The 18,652-nt window shown below is 41.9% G+C and overlaps 1 protein-coding gene across 1 annotated transcript in view; it reads left to right on the top strand.

Annotated features, from left to right (window-relative positions):
- The first annotated feature begins 4,671 nt into the window (after positions 1 to 4,671).
- Positions 4,672 to 18,652, top strand: part of LOC307127063 (uncharacterized protein) — a 46,094-nt gene continuing 32,113 nt past the window's right edge. Inside the window, exons 1-3 of the mRNA XM_079818038.1 lie at positions 4,672 to 5,041; positions 5,216 to 5,269; positions 5,364 to 5,495. Of these exons, the coding sequence (XP_079674164.1) occupies positions 4,708 to 5,041; positions 5,216 to 5,269; positions 5,364 to 5,495 (520 nt within the window). The 5' untranslated portion in view covers positions 4,672 to 4,707. The remainder of the gene's footprint in view (positions 5,042 to 5,215; positions 5,270 to 5,363; positions 5,496 to 18,652) is intronic.

Genomic DNA, 18,652 nt, shown 5'->3' with positions numbered 1-18,652 from the left:
CGTTCCGTCTCCAATAAACTAGCTCCCAAATTCATTGGCCCGTTTCCTGTCACCAAGATTATTAGTCCAGTGGCAGTCCGACTCAAACTTCCTCCAGCGTACAGGAGAGTTCATCCCGCCTTCCATGTGTCAAAGATCAAACCCGTGTTTCATTCACACATTAATCCGCCTACCCCGGTTCCTCCGCCGCGTCTCGTAGACGGGGAACCCACTTATTCGGTTAATCGCATTCTGGACTCGAGAAGGAGGGGACGCGGATTTCAGTACTTGGTGGACTGGGAAGGTTACGGTTCGGAGGAGAGAAGTTGGGTTCCTGCTAGGGACATCCTGGATCACTCCCTTATCGATGATTACAATCGGCAGGTAGGTGCTCCTGGGAACGCCGAGAGGCGTTCCTAGGAGGAGGGGTACTGTCACGGTTGAAGATCCACAGTCTCGGTCTGTGGTCTGTGTTTATGTTGTGCTGTCATGTTAATTGTTTCATGTGGGCGTCGCCGCTGATTGCTGATCAATGGCAGCTGTGTTCAATCTGAACTGCCTATTTATTCCCTTGTCTTTCGTCTCGTGTTTGTCAGATCGTTTGTTGGAGTTCCCTGTTCTGCTCCTGGTTTCCTCGTGTGTGCTTCCGTTTGGAGTTGGTTCCTCGTGTTTTTCACCCTGGATTATTGTTTCATCGTTGGATTCTTCACTTCTGATTCACTTCCACGGATTTCACCACGATCACCTCGCCACGGCCCACCAAAGTCCCTGTGTCGCCGCTCTCTTGCTGTCTGTGTGTTCCACATCTGACTATCTACTTGAATAAATGAGATTTTTTACTTGCACTTGCATCCCTCCTTATTTCCCGTGACAGAAGCGACCCCAATTATATGATATTTAGCCCCGGGAATGCGAATTTTAGTAGGCAACCATGCCAAAAAAACACATATTTAACCCCCCACCCCCCACCCCCCAATTGCGATTTTTACTGGAGAGTGGAGATGCCCCCCTGAAATGAGATTGGGCTTGTTTTGAGAAGCAATTGGGCGGGTTTTGTTGTGAAAACCTGGCAACCCTGAATGTCACGTTCATTGAGAGGAATGAGTGAAGAGAAAGTCAATTGTGTATGGCGTTCCGAAGGGTTCTTTAATATGACTTTGCAACATGCACTCGTCTCAATAAACGTGTCGTCTGGGTCTGCCGAAAGTCATATTAAAGAACCCTTCGGAACGCCATAATAATCAACCAACGAGAGAACTACGTCCTCACAGCATAACGCGAGCAGTTTTTATTATGTCTGAAACGGCCGTGATCCTGTCGGAATCCTATAAAACGTAAGCCCATTGGTAGAATATCGATTAGTGCAACCGAAAACGCAACAGCCACACATTTTGATGCTGGGAAACCGCTTTGATAAACTTTCGGAGTTGCTAACACGTTAGAACCACTGGGGAACAACACCACTTCCGTTGCCAAAATGCGCGCGCAACTATTTGATCACGTGGGCTGTAAAAGGGTCTATACACTACCAGTCAAAAGTTTGGAAACTGTACTATTTTGTACTGTACTTGGTCTACTTCTGCTCACCAAGGCTACATTTATTTGATCCAAAATACAGCAAAAACTGTGTGTATTTATAAATTGTGAAATATTTTAACAATTCAAAATAACTTTTTTGGTAACACTTTACAATAAGATTTTATTAGTTAACATTAGTTAATGTATTAACTAACATGAACTAACCATGAGCAATACATTTGTTCATCTTTGTTAACGTTAGTTCGTAAAAATACAGCTGTTCATGTCATGTTTTTGTTGTGTTTTGATTCATTTTTGTGCACGTGAGCCAGAAAGATGTTCAAGGAGACAGAGACAGAAAAGCACATCCTGTTGTTTTCTTTAGTTTTCAAAGGCTTGACATTGTGTTGTAATTTTTAATGTACAAAAATTAAGTTGTTTCCACTGCTGAGAGGAAAATCCAAGTGATCGCGCCGGCGCCTCACACACGAGCATAATATCTCAGTTCTAGCACTGCCAATTTGACATCGCAGCCGGTTCATTATCCAAATAAAATACATGTGTGTGAGTGACAGAGTTAAAGCCTTTCTTATAGTATGAGGTTACACACAGTCATTACAGCATTTAGGTTACACACCGGTGTGTGTGTGTGCAGAGGCGTAGCAAGCTTTTCAAAAGTGTGGGGGATGGAAGTGGTTTGTTTGTTAACAATAAAAACGATGAATAAAATGACAGAAGGGTACAAAAGGTATAACATACAAGATATATATATATATCCCGTCGCCTAAGAATAGAATAGCAGAAAACTGATGTGACAAGCCATCAGAACCGAACAGAACACTGTGGTTAAAAAAAAAAACGAGGTATGTATATATATATATATATAATATATATATATATATAATATATATATATATATATATATATATATATATATATATATATATATATATATATATATATATATATATATATATATATATATATATATACATACCTCGTTTTTTTTTTTAACCACAGTGTTCTGTTCGGTTCTGATGGCTTGTCACATCAGTTTTCTGCTATTCTATTCTTAGGCGACGGGAACAGAAAGCGGTTAAGGAGAAAAAAAATGCTTAAAAGACTTGAAAAACCTTACTTAAACTTAAAACTTTACTTAAAAAAATCTTGTTCACATACCTAGTGTATAGTATAATATAAAATATATATATAAAGATTTACACTGGCAGCTCAGAGCTGAACAGCAGCATTTGAGTATGAAATTTAATGAATAGATGTAAAAATAAAACACTACATAAACTTCACTATAAAATATACACTGATTCTTATTAAAGCTACTGTATTAATGTTTTTCAGTCAAGAACAGAGAGTGCTTTTCTATGTCTTTTGTAGTTTTATTAACATTAAAGTCCCCATATTAGGAAATAATATGGAAGTCAATGGCTACCATCAACCGTCTGTGTTCAACAGAAGAAATTAATACAGGTTTGGAACAACATTAGATGAGTAAATAATTACATAATTTTAGAGGCTAACTGTCTCTTTAAGCGCTGCGCTCCTGTCAATTTAAGACGTGCATCTAATATATGACACATGCAAATTTACTTTCACTTTACACATAACCGACTGTGTTTATGTTAACCTTGTGTGTATTTGACACTATTAGCACAGTAAGATTACTTAGTCCAGTAATCAAGTGTTTGACAGGCTTTTAGTGCGCGCTCTGCGAGTTAAAACGGTGCATAAGCACGCGAATTACCGGCAAGGCTTTAAAACGCATGCAAATAATAAACTTTCGTGATTGTGAATAACTATAGTTCCGTGAGTATAACTCTCTGACACCAGCATTGCAAGCGTGTCTAGCACTGTGTATAGTGATTGGATATTTGCTCATATCAGCGCGTAGACTCACAGGCACGCTGCAAAAACAAAACAACAAAAACAACGCAATTCAAGCGCTTATTGAACCGTGAATGCCATACCAAACGGTTTAATATTATAATGAGAATTGTGGCATCCCTAAAGCATTTGTGCAAAACTGCGGGAAAACTACAGAAAAAGTGTGGGTGTTGAACCCTCTCACCGGGAAAAGTGTGGGTGTTAAAACACCCACATCCCCCACGGGTGCGACGCCCCTGTGTGTGTGGGTGTGTGTGTGTGTGTGAGTGACAAGAGTTAAAGCCTTTCTTATAGTATGAGGTTACACACAGTCATTACAGCATTTAGGTTACACACCGGTGTGTGTGTGTGTGTGTGTGTGTGTGTGTGTGTGTGAGTGACAGAGTTAAAAACACACAAATTTGACTAGAATCTAAATACACAGCAATGACAAACAAAGGGTAAAACGAGAATAGGAAATAGACGTGCACAATCACAGTAGCATTACAGCTTTTAGACAGACTACTCTACATATGAACCAAAACAGAACTTTTACACAAGCACTCTATAAAAACACAATATTTCCAATCTTTATCAAGATAAATGCGTACCATACGCAATAATAAACTCACTGCAACAGTTCACTTCCACCAAATGATACGTACACTCATTTATTCACATTGCTAATGCTGACAACAACTCAAGATGGAAAATTGCAATATTATTCATTTTGTAAATATCTTAAGGTTTTTCCATGGCACTTTTTCCATTTGCTGCTAGTGCTTTAAAAGACTATTGTCTTTTCTTTATATTTTCTTCTGTGTTCTGTAAAGCTGTGCAACAATGTTCAAAAGGTGATGCACAAATGAACTGAATTGTAATATATATTGCTTTGGATTAAAGCATCTGCCAAATGTATAAATGTTAAACTGGTTGCACTCTCTGGCAGAACCTGTGATTCTACTGTGGGTTTATTCCCAGAACCTTAAAAGAAAATCAGCCATTTTGGTGGAGTTTGCTGGAGTTCAAGGACATGAAAAGGCAGACAGCAAACACCTGTGAGGCCTTGAGAAGGATCGTGGAAACTTTGGGAAAGTTACAACTTGTGTCAATATAAAAAAAAGATAAGGATCTTGGAAACTTTGGGAAAGTTACAACTTGTGTCAATATAAAAAAAAGATAAGGATCTTGGAAACTTTGGGAAAGTTACAACTTGTGTCAATATAAAAAAAGATTAGAACCTAACTTGAGCGGTAAACAACAGGAGTATAAAGGCACATGAGAGGCTGTGGGGATGACAGAGCAAGAGCTGGAGACAGACATCAGTGAAGAATGAAGGGTTTAGTGTGTTTACTGCTGCTGTTGGAAACCTTTGTGTTTGTCAATGGAGGACTCAATGAGAACGAGATCAGTCAACAGCTCAGCTCTGAGGACAGAAGACAGAATCCACCTCAAACAGACACTTTGAGAGCTGAAGCTTCAACTGACAGCCAACAATACTGCCATCTGTGCTTCCCTGACATCCATGCAGCCCTGAGAGAACTGACCGCCACGGTCACAGAGCAGAAAGCAAACATCAGAGCTTTAGAGACGCGACTGAGAGATGCTGAACAGGCTGCAGAACAACAGACGATTAGCCTGGAAGAGCTGGAGAAGAAAACTGATGGTACCTCACCAAAACATTCACTCTTTTATCAATGATCCTCAGAGTAAAACACCAGTGCAATACATTACATAGTGTAAATATTAGTGTAAAGTTGAGAGTTTACTGTGTAAATTGTGTTTTCTATTACAATAATCAGTGTGAATGTGATTTGACAGAATCTTTATTCCTTCACAGAAACTTCAAATCTTACTCTGAGTCAAGTGGAGGAGTTGAGGAAAGAGAACAGAGGTTAATATTAGCTTGAGTGATGTTAAATTCAGTGAATACATTCTCAGTGTAATACAGTAATATATCACAATATTGCTTATGTCTTCAACAACAGACAGAGAGATTGCTTTTTCAGCTTCACTGATGGAATCTGGCGATGGAGATGTTGGTCCTTTTACCACTGAGATCACATTAACCTACAAGAACGTCTTCACAAACATAGGGAACGCCTACAACCCAATCACAGGTAATTATCAATGAAATGAGCCATAAATATTATAGTGTTAGATCAGAGGAATCTTCACGTCAGAAATATCAAATCCAGCCCCTGATCTTGTCTAAAGATATCCGTTTGTCTGGTGTGTGGAGCAAACCTGTCGACAGAAAGTCTGGTCTGGTTCCTCAAGACTCTGTTAACAGTTTTCTATCAGCCTGAGAGTTTGACTCAGAGCAGGAGACGAAGGGATGATGATAAAAAGAGCAAAGTTTATTGAATAATCTTAGTTGTGTAAGTCTCAATGCTCAGACTTCGTCTGGCCAGTACAATTTCAACAAGTGTTGTTATACCAAGGGGGGAAATGGAAAATCACTGCTTCACAACATCGTCCTGTGACGATACAAACCTTGAAATGGAGACTTTCTCTGATCTCCTACTCATGAAGCAAACATCCCTTCAGACCACAGTCATAAGATTAAACAACAAAACAAAATTATTAGGGAATATAAAGACATAAATAAATAACAATAAAATAATACATTATATAAATTAAATTATTAAATGAATAATATGAATAAACTAGAATTTACATTTCCTGAAGAAAATGTGAGTGATGCTTAAAGTGGCAAAAAACAGTTAGCATTTTGTTAGCATTATTAACTAACATGATTAGCCTGTTGTTAACATTATGCTAACATGATTAGCATTTTGCTAGCACGATGCTAACACAATTAGGATTATGCTACCACAATTAGCATGATGCTAACACAATTACCATAATGGAACATGATGTTAACACAATTAGTTTGATTAACTAACATGATTAGCAGGCACGTGCAGAGGGGGGGCTTTGGGTGCTCGAGCCCCTGCCCTTTTTCAAAATGAATCAAAAGTGCCCCTCTCAGACAAATATCAATGATAATATCGTGGTCAATAAAACTAAATAAATGTGATTATTATAACATGACAATGTATACAATGGTAACGAACGGCTCAAAAGTCGGACAATTTCTGTTGAGGCGTTGCCATAACGTGTTGCTATGGGTCGCGTGCGTTTTGATTGACAGCTGATTTTCCTCTGTTCGGAAGCGGCTCTCGAGCCAAATATGGTCCTTTCAGAGAGTGTGTGGCCTTACGGGAAAAAAGTAAACCAATATTTTTTTTTCATCCATAATCAAAGCTAATGTGTTAATTTAATTACAAATCTATATATTATATATTTTAAAGTATTACACAATTCACCAATGCCCGTTTGTCATGTATATACACCAACCAATCGTGATCTGGCAAAGCAAGTTCAAATTCCATTGGGCGATGTGAAGTGGATCGGTAATTTTCTGTTCTTATTCATAAATCGGTTGAAAATGACATGGACAGACGAACTAACGTTTGTGGAACGATTTCCTGCGGTTTGTCTCATTTTTTAAATTGCATCACTGACAAAATGGATTTTAACAAACAAATCCCTGCACAAAACCATGCAGCAGCAGCAAAAGTCACATTAATGGTAAGTGTTAAATTCACTTGTATTTATGTATATTGATGCACCGTTTTCTATTTCATGAAACTATCAAAGTTAACAAACCCCAAGTGCCACCAGCACCTACAGGCCTATTATGTGAAGTGTAGGCTGGCGAAATGGTTACGTGAAAGGACTTTATTATATTACCATTTTTTTATATTATGCAGCATTATGAAATAAGTCTCTTATGTTCATCAAGCCTGCATTTATTTGATAAAAAACAGCAATATTGTGAAATATTATTAAAATAATGGTTTTCTATTTTAAAATAATTTAAAATATAATTTATTCCTGTGATCACAGCGGGATTTTCAGCATCATTACTCCACTCTTCAGTGCCACATGATCATTCAGAAATCATTCTAATATGAGGATTTAATGTCAATGATGGAAACTGTGATACTATTTTAAAGATTCTTTTATTAATAAAAAGTTAAAAAGAACATAATGTAATAAAATTTCACAATATTAGGCTACTGTTTTTTTTCTGTATTTTTGATTAAATAAATGCAGGCTTGATGAGCATAAGGATATATATATATATATATATATATATATATATATATATATATATATATATATATATATATATATATATATATATATATATATATATATATATATATATATATATATATATATATATATTTACATATTGCCCCTTTTTTACATTTGAGCCCCTGCCCCTGAAGAACTCTCTGCACGGCCCTGATGATTAGTATGTTTTGCTAGCATAATGCTAACACAATTAACATGTTGTTAGCACGATGCTAACACAATTAACATGTTGCGAGCATGATGTTAACACAATTAGCATTATGCTAGCACATTTTGACTTGTTTTCATCTGATATAACCCTAAGCTAATTGTTATTAGCATGTAGCTATTCACTGTTAGCATATGTAACATGAGTCAAAAGACCCAACCCTCATGTCTCTATGATGTTCTGATGCAGAGATATAGGTCTTGCTAAACGGTTGCTAGGGTACTCTGTTTGGTTGCTATGGATTGGCAGCTGCCAATGATGATCCTCCAAAGGCTGCTTGTTAGTATGAATGATATAAACCAACCCCCATGCCTCTGTGACATTCAGATGTGAAGATATCCCTCTGTGGATTTGGGTTGCTAGGGTGCTTGATAATGGTTGCTAGGGCGTGGCTAGGAAGTATCAAAGGTGATTTGTGATTGGCTGTTGGTGCCCTGAGTCAAACAAACCCACCCTCGTGTTTCTATGACACTTCTACCAAAGATATCCCTTTGATCTCTTTCAATGGAAGTCTATGGGATCAGTTGCTAGGGAGCTCTAAATGGTTGCTAGGGTGTGGGTTGATGAGTTCGCCGCAATGTTAAGTCTATGAGATTTTTCGGCTACTTTTTCGCCCCCCAGTAAATAACACAGTAAATAAACCTGTATGTAGGATTGATCACAGATTTGCTTTTGAAAATCTTCAGATCTGATGTTGTGTAATGTGTGTAAGAGAATTAATGAAATTATCTTCATCTTTTAAAACTATAACACAGTGTGTTTGGTCATGAAACTGTGTGAAGCTGATTCTGTGTCTCTTGTTGTTTGATTCAGGTGTTTTCACAGCCCCACTGAGAGGAGCCTACATGTTGCGAGTCTCTGTGTTTGGTCATGGCGGAACTGCATCAGGTGCAGAAATTGTTAAGAATGGAGAGCTGGTGGTTACTGCATATGATGTTCAGGCTCAGGGTCGGTTAAACTCCTCAAATGGAGTTGTGTTGATCCTGGAGGTTGGAGATGTTGTCTATGTGAGACTTCCGTCTGGCTATAGGATACATGATAACCATAATAACCACAACACTTTCAGTGGTTTCCTGCTGTTCCCCTTAAGAGAAGATGAGCTTTGCAGAATGTGATTCCAGTAACTCTGAACTTTCAGCGAATGATTTAATATGATAATCATGAAGAATCATTAACATATGAACCTGAATTAATGAGGAATAATGTGTGTTTGATGTTTGCTATAGATTACTGTATAAAGTCAGTATGAGACACTATATTCATAAGTTCTGAGCTGTCTCTACATGTCACATTATATAAAGAGTTTCATCACTGAGACAGACAGGACTCATGAACATCACATGACTGATTTGTTAAAGCAGTAAATCTACAAAATGTTGAATCATATCTTTTGAAGTGTATCTTGTTGCTGATCCTGGATCTGTATCTTCATCCTGCATAAATAAATAAGAGAATAAAGAGACATTGTGGTATTTTCTTTTCAACAATATTTGTTTTGAAGTCATGATATCATGTGGTATAATAATGGCGCTGTCATGTAATTCATGAGATGTAGTTTACATTTAATGTACAGTTTTTGTCTCTAAAATGGTGGATTAAAAACTAAGAAGTGTATTTTTCTGAATCCAGTATGTAATGTAGCAGTAGCTCAAAGGCTAATCTCATGTCCTTATATATAGAGCAGTGTAAGTCCAGCAGTCGGGAACATGCAGGGATTCTCCTGGAGGCCTGAAGATGGCGCTCCAGAGCGGATCAGGGTCTGTGTGTCTGTGTGACGTGTCCACTGGTGGAGTGGCCACAACATTGCCTGTGACTTTATTTCATCTTCATCTACTAAAGATGAAGCTAACAATGATGTGAACCATTTGAAAAAATAATCAACCGTTAAAATACATGTTCACTGTTAAAAAAAAAGAATTAGGGCTTGTGTCGTGTGTGACGTGTCCACTGGTGGAGTGGCCTGAAATTAACTTTTTTTGACCACCTGCCACAGTGACTTTTTACCAGCCACTTTTTTTTCTCCTCGACATTAAGCCTGTTCACGTGCTTGTCCGTATTTTTTTGTGTGTTGTAAATATAATTTATTCTGAAGAAATATTCTCAACAGTGTTCAATCAGCTTTGACATATTTAAATCCGCATATTTGTGATATTTTTACCTTTTATAAAGGGCATTTTTTTCATAATCTTATTAAATATAGGATATGCTTCAGCTTTCAGTTTATATTCTTAAATTTGACCTATAAATTAAATTAGAATAATAAGACACTGTAGGGCTGTTACCAATCAAATTAAATAATTTACACTGAAAAATTACAACTGCATTAAAAAATGTTATAAGATTGTTTTAAATATTTTTGAATATACAAATAAGAAAAGTTGGAAAGAATGTTTAAACATGAAAGTAAACCACCAGTAGGTGGCAGCATGTGACCGTTTTAATGAGTGAGTCATTGAGTCGATTCATTCAAACGGATGATTCATTCAAGAATGAGGCAATCGTTTATGAATAGGTAATTTAATCTTTGATACAAACGATTCATTCAAAGCGCTGAATCATTCAGTAACATTGATTTCTCCTCGAGAGGCTGTGCGAGCGTCAACAGAGCCGTCAGTTTATTAATAGGCTACATTAGGCTATATATTATTATCCACTAAATTAATGCAGAATCATTCTTGCATTTTGTTGATTCCCTAGTTTTTTGTTATTGATATTTTAATCTGTCTAGGAAAATTCTTTCACTTGCCCGTTCAAAAATCCACTTGTCCTACAAATATTGTTCTTTAACTTCTTTAATAAATATAAGTAATAATTAAAGCTGCTAGCATAATAAAGGCATTTGTCTAGCGTTAGAAGCTCATTTGAAACATTGCCGCGGCTCATTTAAGAAAATATCAGCTCCGAAGAGACACCGCTTTAGTTCGAGGTAGTGCTAAAAATAATAAAGAAAGATTAAAGCTGCTAGCAGCGATGAAAGGGCGATGAAAACTCAAGATCTTCGCAATTTAACGTCGCAAAGGCCTTTAGATTAGACTGACCAAATATGATGTTGATCTGATTAAATCTCTAGGAGGAGTTCGTTAAAGTACAACGTCTGGAAATGGCACATTTTGCAACAAAAAATTTAAAATATCTGACTTCCTGTTGGTTTTCAGATTTTGCACGTAGAGACTTTTTTGTAGGTAGTGGGCTGTTACATGTGTATACCGAATTTCATAGGTGAAACATAGCGGGAGGGGCACTACGTTAGGTGGCGCTGTCGAGCCATTATTCCACGCCTAATTCTGAATACCATAACAGACGTAAATTTTCGCCAATTTGGACGCGTTTGGAAAGTTTTGTGAGTTTTCGAGCGTGTTTAGGCCCCCAAAAAAGCGATTAATTCGGGAGAAGAAGAAGAAGAAGAAGAAGAATAATATTAAACTTTCGAAATCCAATAGGGTCCTCACAACATCGTGCTCGGGCCCTAATAACTCTTATAATATACATTTTAAATATATTTTTATTCATAGATGTCCCGTGTCACAGACAGTCACACTGACTGCTGCTAATAGTCACAGCTCGTATGTGAACACATCACACACGGCTGTGTTGATGGCTGATTTAGTCACGTTCAGGAACGGTTAATCAGAACAAAATTTATATTATTATTACTCGTAAAGTAACCGCGTACCGGACATTTTCTCACCGCTTCCCAACTCCCAATATGCACACGCACACGACGCACACACATCTGTGCAACTGCCATTGTACTGTAGCCTACGTCAGTGTTGCATTATTATCTCGTGTCATCTCACCAACAGTTTAATACTCGCACATCCAAACGTAGTCAGAGAAGGGCGTCATCTTCTTTCCGATCGCATGAACGTAGTCGCATCCTCTCAAACTGCCCAATGAATCACTCAATTTTCATTGGCTACCTGCCAATGTGGCAGGTAGATTGAAAAGTGTTACCCGCCAATTGCAAAATTCACCCGCGTTTGGCGCGTGGTAGGGTGTTAATTTCAGGCCTTGAACTTAGAGGTGTTGTAGGGTTCCTTTTCGAAAGGGAACTCGTGCTGCGTCAGCTTGACGCTACGGGGAACGCCTCCAGCGTGACAGGTGTCTGAACTACTATCGAATCACGGCAATCCTATTGACCGCCGACAGCCTATGATGTCATCAAGGTGCGACCAGGAAGTATAAAAGGGCGCCTTGCCAACATGACACCACTTCTTCGTCTTCAGGGACTGTTTTGTCTGAATTGCTTCGAGTTAAGGTAATCCAAATTCATTATTGTATACACACAAGCTGTGTGTTTCTGCCTGGGATCAAGAGCATGCACAGTCAGCTCTTATCGAGTTGTTTGTTTGTTTGTTTGTTTGTTTAATGTGAGCGTTTGTCAATCTGAGATCGCTCTGCTCTCGTCTGATTCTCTTCCTGAGGGAAGAGGGTTTGGCATCCGAGACTGATGATGCGGTCCCCGTTCATGCCGAGGCTGAGCGCGGACGCACGTCATGGTTTCCCGGATAGAGCTTGCTGAATCGTCACAGGAAGGCATTCTTCCCTTTGACGATCTGGCGGCTGACGAGACTTGTTTGCAAGTGCTCTAGGGATGGCTGTGAGAAGGAGGATTAATCTTCTCAGCCATCCCGACTGTGTATGCTGAGCCGTTGAATGTTATGAAACGCGCTGCATGCGGTCTGCGGCTGCTGTGTTGTCGCGTTAGAGGAGAGATGGCTCATGTTGGATTAAACGATCGATTTCTCCCCAGCCATAATCATTGGCTCAGTTGGGCTTTCATTCCTTCCTGATCTTCCTAATTAGATCGAGAGGGCATGGAATAACCTATGTTCGGTTCATGTTCACTGATATCAGCGGTATGACATCAGCAGTATGCCGCTGATGTCGGGAGGATGGTGGAATATGGGTATGTGTCGTTGCCTCCGATTAATGGGATGTTTTATCTCTGGGAAGCTGAGCGCTCCAACCCTGCCACCTAAACTATGTGTCATTTTAACGGCAGGGCTTACACAGCAGCGGGTCAGCCCGGTGCTAATTCTTACACCATGGCGGTGTTTCATGTGCACCAGGCCGGTTTGCTGAGGGATCTCGATCAGGGGATGTTTTCCCTGATGCGGTGGTTGCGCAATAGGCGGAGTCTGGGCCTGAGGGCCAGCATCGCCGAGGAATAGCGAACATTTGGCAGCGTCTGAGGACCTGCATGCCACTGAGATTCGGGTCCCAGGCAGGTGGGAGGCGTCACGGTCCGAGGACCGGAGACAAGGCCCAAGGGCCAGCATTGCCTCTCGTGCGCCCCCACAGTCGGGGGTGGGGCACAGAGAGGCGGACTCCTGGGAGAAGTAGGAGCTGTGTATCACAAAACGCAGTCGGCGTTCATGATGGATCTCCTCCCTGAGGGTGAGATGAGAAATTACATTGACCCTCACTCCTCTTCTTCATCATCTCCCCAGGCGCTTCTTACATCCGGCCTAGGTGGGTCCGCGATGATGTGCTAGGGCCCGCCTGGCTGGTCTGTGAGTGCGCCCCCTCAGGCCCGTGGTAGTGGTACACCTAAGCATACATGTGGTGAATTAAGCTTGTGGGTGGATATCATGGCACGCCACAGGCGAGCGGGTAAGTCCCCTATAAGAGGGAAAAATATTATATATTTTCTGACTTATGCTCCCTGTAGAGGGCTTCGGGGGTCGCTGTGGATCGTTGGATATTTTCTAGGGCCTGTAGTTCCCCTGTTAGGTCGGCTAGAACGATAAAATATTATTTACCAGTTGCTTAAGCTCGGTATAAGTGAGCTAGTATTGCTAGTGGAAGCCAGCAAACACTATATATGTTTGTGTTGAGGGAAGGCTAGGCATTTTTTCTCCTAGTATTAAGCTGCTAACTGGTAGCCGCCTCAGGGTAAGGCGGTCTGTATCTTCTCTCAGTGTAAATTTCTGGAGAATGCAGGATCAGACCATGCTAGAACTACAGTTAGATCTAGAGCCAGATCTATTTAACGACTGGCACTTCGACCCGAGTGCCCCTTTTGCATGGTGCAATAGTAGCGGCCTTTTTTGGACCTCGGGTAGAGATCTAGATTGGCCTAGGCTTTCTAGGGATTACGGAGATGCACGCCAAGAAGCGTTTGCACTCCGGGTAGCTGTTCCTTTTTTGAATCTAGCTTTATTATTGTCCCTAATGTAGCCTCCTCTTATGTAGAGTAGTCCGGCCAAGGCCCGCCCCCTTACCTGCGTTCTGGGGCTTTTTCTAGTAATGCAGGTTGGTGCTGTGCAGAATTGATAGCGACTTAGCCAGTAGTCGTGGGGCAGGGTTAAGGCGTTTTTTCATGCAAGTACGAAAATTCCGTATGCATAGCTCAGCCCGGCCCTCCAGAGCTAGTTTTTAGAAGCCGCCAGTTTTTTGGCAGGCGCTGGCCCTTCTTGTATATGCCCTGGCCAGTTGGTAGTACTCCCCTGACAAAGCAGGGTAGATTTGAGTACCTCCACTCCTAGCTCTGTATCATTCTGCCTCACCCATGGCTCGGGTCGAGCAGCACTTCGCACCCTTTGTTTATGTTGGTTTGGTCGTGAGCTCCCTTGTAGCCAGAGCATTGCCATGGCTGACGCCCTTGCACGGTATGGTAGGCCGCTATTAAAGCTAGGACCTCCATGAGGTGGGTGGCGTATGTGGTACTCCCCCCACTTAGGGGGTACAGGGCGTTTGGTTTGCCGAGTACCCTGCTATGGACAATATGATTAGGTTCCAGTGCTTGTAGGCGCTGCCGATAAGACTGCACCATTATACAGTTGGCTCCAGAAGGAATTGGAGGCCTTCAAGAATGGGTCACCCAGCTAGGCTGGGATGGATTGTAGGACCAGCTGGCTGTGAGTAGCCTTTGGCAGGTAGTAGGCCTCACCAGGCCTCCCTGAAGGAGGGCTCCTGTTTGCCAGTCACCGTGTCAGCTAGCACAGGAACTGCTAGGCTGCTGCTGGGTAGTAGGCCACACTAGGCCTCCCTGAAGACTGGTCGCAAGGTAGTAGGCCTCGCCGGGCCTCCCTGAAGGAGGGTTCCTGTTTGCCAGTCGCCGTGCCAGCTAGCACACAAACTGCTAGGCTGCTGCTGGGTAGTAGGCCACACTAGGCCTCCCTGAAGACTGGTCGTAAGGCTTCGCTGGGCCTCTCTGAGGGCCCGTTATCAAGTTGTAGGCCTCACCAGGCCTCCCTGAGGGCATGTTCCTGGGCTCCAGGATCACCAAAATGAGAAACAGTTAGCACGAGTCGCCTGCAGGTAGCAGGCTGGGCCTCCCTGCAGGCCGGGCCTCCCTGCAGGCCCGCTATCAGGTAGTAGGCCTAACTAGGCCTCCCTTGAGGGCGAGTTCCTGAGTTAGGATGCTCGGGTAACTAGCAATGCTTGCTGTCAGGTAGTGGTGTCAACAATAATCGCTTCGGCAATGCGGGGCATGCACGATTCAGCATCGATGCGCCTAAGTGCCATAATCGATTATGTCATCGTTTATTTTCTGGCCTTGAGTTGGACAATAAAGTTGTGAAGTTTCAATTACTTCCGGGGTCATAACAACAACAACAATCAAGATGGCTGAGGTGAAGGGAGATTACTGATTAATTAAAACACTTATGTTCACTGCTGGAAAAAGTTGGCTGTTATTATTGCTCTATTTAATTTCAAATGGTTCTAAAGCAGAGAAGAGAAACATTTCTCATTCAAAGCACTGAAAGCAGTGATTTATGTTTTCTTTTTCAGGTTTGAAATGCCATATCCAATACCCTGTACCATTCAATTTTATTTTATTTAATGACATTTATGTCGAAGATACAGGAGAGTGATAATACACACATAGCAGCCAATAAAATCTGTTGTTCAATATCTGACTGCTTGTATTGCCTCATGACTGATTAAAAATTTGCCTTGTTGTGTGCAGTAGAATTTTGATGCATCGCAATGCATCGTAGAATCGAATTGAATCGAATCGTTACCTGGTGAATCGTAATCGAATCGAATTGTGAGGGCAGTCCCAATGCACACCCCTACTGTCACGTAGTAGGCCTCTCCAGGCCTCCCTAAAAAGCCTGTTATCGGGTGGTAGGCCTCACCAGGCCTCGCCGAGGGTGAGTTCCCGAGTCAGGATGCTCGGGAAGCTGGCTTAGTTTGCTACCAGACGGTAGGTCTCACTAAGCCTCCCTTAAGGCTCGCTAACAGGCCCTAAGGGCTTGCTATCAGGTAGTAGGCCTCACAAGGCCTCCCTGAGGATGAGTTCCTGAGTCAGGATGCTCAGGCAGTTAGCAAAGCTTGCTATCAGGTAGTAGGCCTCACTAGGCCTCCCTGAGGGTAACTTCCCGAGTCAGGATGCTCGGTTAACTGGTGTAGCTTGACTATCAGGTAGTAGGCCTCCATTAGGCCTCCCTGAGAAAACGAGGGAATTTCAGCCTGCAACCTGGTTTACCTACCGGGCAGCCCCCTTTAAGCTCCCCTCCTTTCGGAGGGTCGTATGTGAGCCGAAGGTGCCTGGGCCTGATCGGGTGGTCGTAGGCCCCTAGGGTGGCCTCCCAATTAGATCAGCTTTTAGGCCAGTCTGGCCTCCTGAGTGTTTCTATCTGATAATAGCTCAGTAGATCCTAGGATCGAGCAGATTAACTCCCCTCGCTGGCAAGGGTAGAAAGCGCTATGCTGAGTACTGCACTCCGGGATTCCCGTCTCTGATATCCGGTCTGAGGAGGACATTGCCATTCTGCAGTCCCTTGGACTGGATGCCTCTCCAAGAGGCGAGTACCCAGAGGCTCTGTTATCAAACAGACAGGGATGGCCCGGCTGAAGCGCCCGTTAGAAAGAGGGGCACCAAGCTAGGCCTCCTTGGTGGCAGTAGTGGCTGGCTGGGGCGCCCTAGGGCCCCCTAGCCACATTCCCTTAAAGGAGCCCCCTTCTTTCGAATGGGTTGGATCCAGGCCTTTGAGCGGCCTGGGTAGAACTTCTCTAAGTGTTCGAAGCTTCCTATTCAGGCTTATAGCTTGGGCTATGACCGAAGGGAATTCTGTCACTGACAGCCTCTGTGACCAGAGGGGGGGTGGTTCAGGCATTTCAGTTGAATTTGCTTGTTCTGACAGTTGTCACTGCCAGTGGGCATGCACTCCCCTCGGCATGGCGGCATTGGTATTTCGTTCCCCGTAGCGTCAAGCTGACGCAGTGCGAGTTCCCTTTCGAAAGGGAACGTCTCCGGTTACGTATGTAACCTAGGTTCCCTGAGAACAGGGAACGAGACGCTGCGTCGCTTTGTCATGCCTCAGGGCTTGCCTGCCAAACAGTCCCTTCAGACGAAGGGCGGTGTCATGTTGGCAAGGCGCCCTTTTATACTTCCTGGTCGCACCTTGATGACATCATAGGCTGTCGCTGGTCAATAGGATTGCCGTGATTCGATAGTAGTTCAGACACCTGTCACGCTGGAGGCGTTCCCCGTAGTGTCAAGCTGACGCAGCGTCTCGTTCCCTGTTCTCAGGGAACCTAGGTTACATACGTAACCGGAGACGTTATCTGACACATGAGATCCAAAACAAGACACTTCCAGTTAGGGTTAGTTATCCACACATGCCATAGACTGTAAAAAATAATGTCTGCCTTCAGCAAATATGGCTTTTTTTTATGGATTTTACTTTAAAAAAATTGTTTTGCACATTCCTTAATTTAAAACTGTAATTGTTATATAACATATTGAATTTACGGTTTACTTTAATTAATAAAGAAACACAACCAGCAATTTTGAGCAAAGACAACAATAATCTGGAGTTTAGTCAATTTAACATAATATTTTAGGATCCATCATCTTACCACGTGATGCCGTCACCACGTGAATGAACGTAGGCCTACGTGAAGCGCGAAATTTGAAAACCATCTATCGAGAGAAGACACTTCACCCACGGCAATGGTAAGTTATTATTAATATTAGGTGATATAAGTAGAGGTTTCCTTGTCATGTTCCTGTTCTGTTAAATAAGTGTAACTTTAAATGGCAATTTTCTAGATATTGTATGAACGCTGTTAAAAATGTGTATGCATGCACGAGTCTCCAAAATGTGTTAAACCAAAATGTACATTGTAAAGTTACTTTCATGAGGTGAATGTTAAATAATGATTATTGGCAGATTTTATTTTTTCTGTGTGAAAACAGGGTGGTCCATATAACGTTGGTATTTCGCTGTGTGGTGGTGTGACACAGTCATTTGTAACGTTAAGCGCTGTTAGATTGTGAAGGAGTAAAATATATATTTGCATTTAACCGTAGTTTTGTGCTACTATGCACTGTATATCAGTGCAGTTCTGCTGCATCCGTCTCTGACATTCATATTGATAACAGCTGGGTGTCGGAAGACAGGCGCTCGCGTGACATGGCAATGCAGTTCATTGACATCACAAATGTTTATCTTTTGCATGTGTTTAATAGCCTTGCCAGTTTAAACTTTCAAACTATTTGATTAAAATATTGTTCTTAGAATAGCTTTTATGTGCGGACACGCGCAGAATTACTGTCTCACAGCGCGAACACTGTGAATACTGAACTTGAATGTTTTCGCGTCTTAAGGCCTGTACACACCGGGACGAATATCGTGCACGCGCTTATCGCCAGCGTTTTTCGTGACGTTTTTCGGCGCGTCTTGAGTGTTCACACCCAAGCGATTTTCACTGGCGATGCGCAGAGTGAACATGCAAATTCAGTAGATAGCGCTCCCGGTACACAAGGTGGTGCTGCGGCACTTTACGCTTCTGACACTCGCTTGTCACACAGAAGAAGAGAGACAGTATTTACGTGCTTGCCAAAACCACAGATATATTATGTCTACGGCCAAAACCATTCACACACTTTTTGCTAACTGGCAAGCAGCATTATCAGCTCATTTTCTTCTTTGTCTACTT

Source organism: Gobio gobio (genome assembly GCF_949357685.1).
Source record: "Gobio gobio genome assembly, chromosome: 5".
In the NCBI taxonomy this organism is placed as follows: Eukaryota; Metazoa; Chordata; class Actinopteri; order Cypriniformes; family Gobionidae; genus Gobio; species Gobio gobio.
The sequence above is the reverse complement of the archived record's forward strand: the minus strand, read 5'-3'. Positions and strand labels throughout refer to the sequence as shown.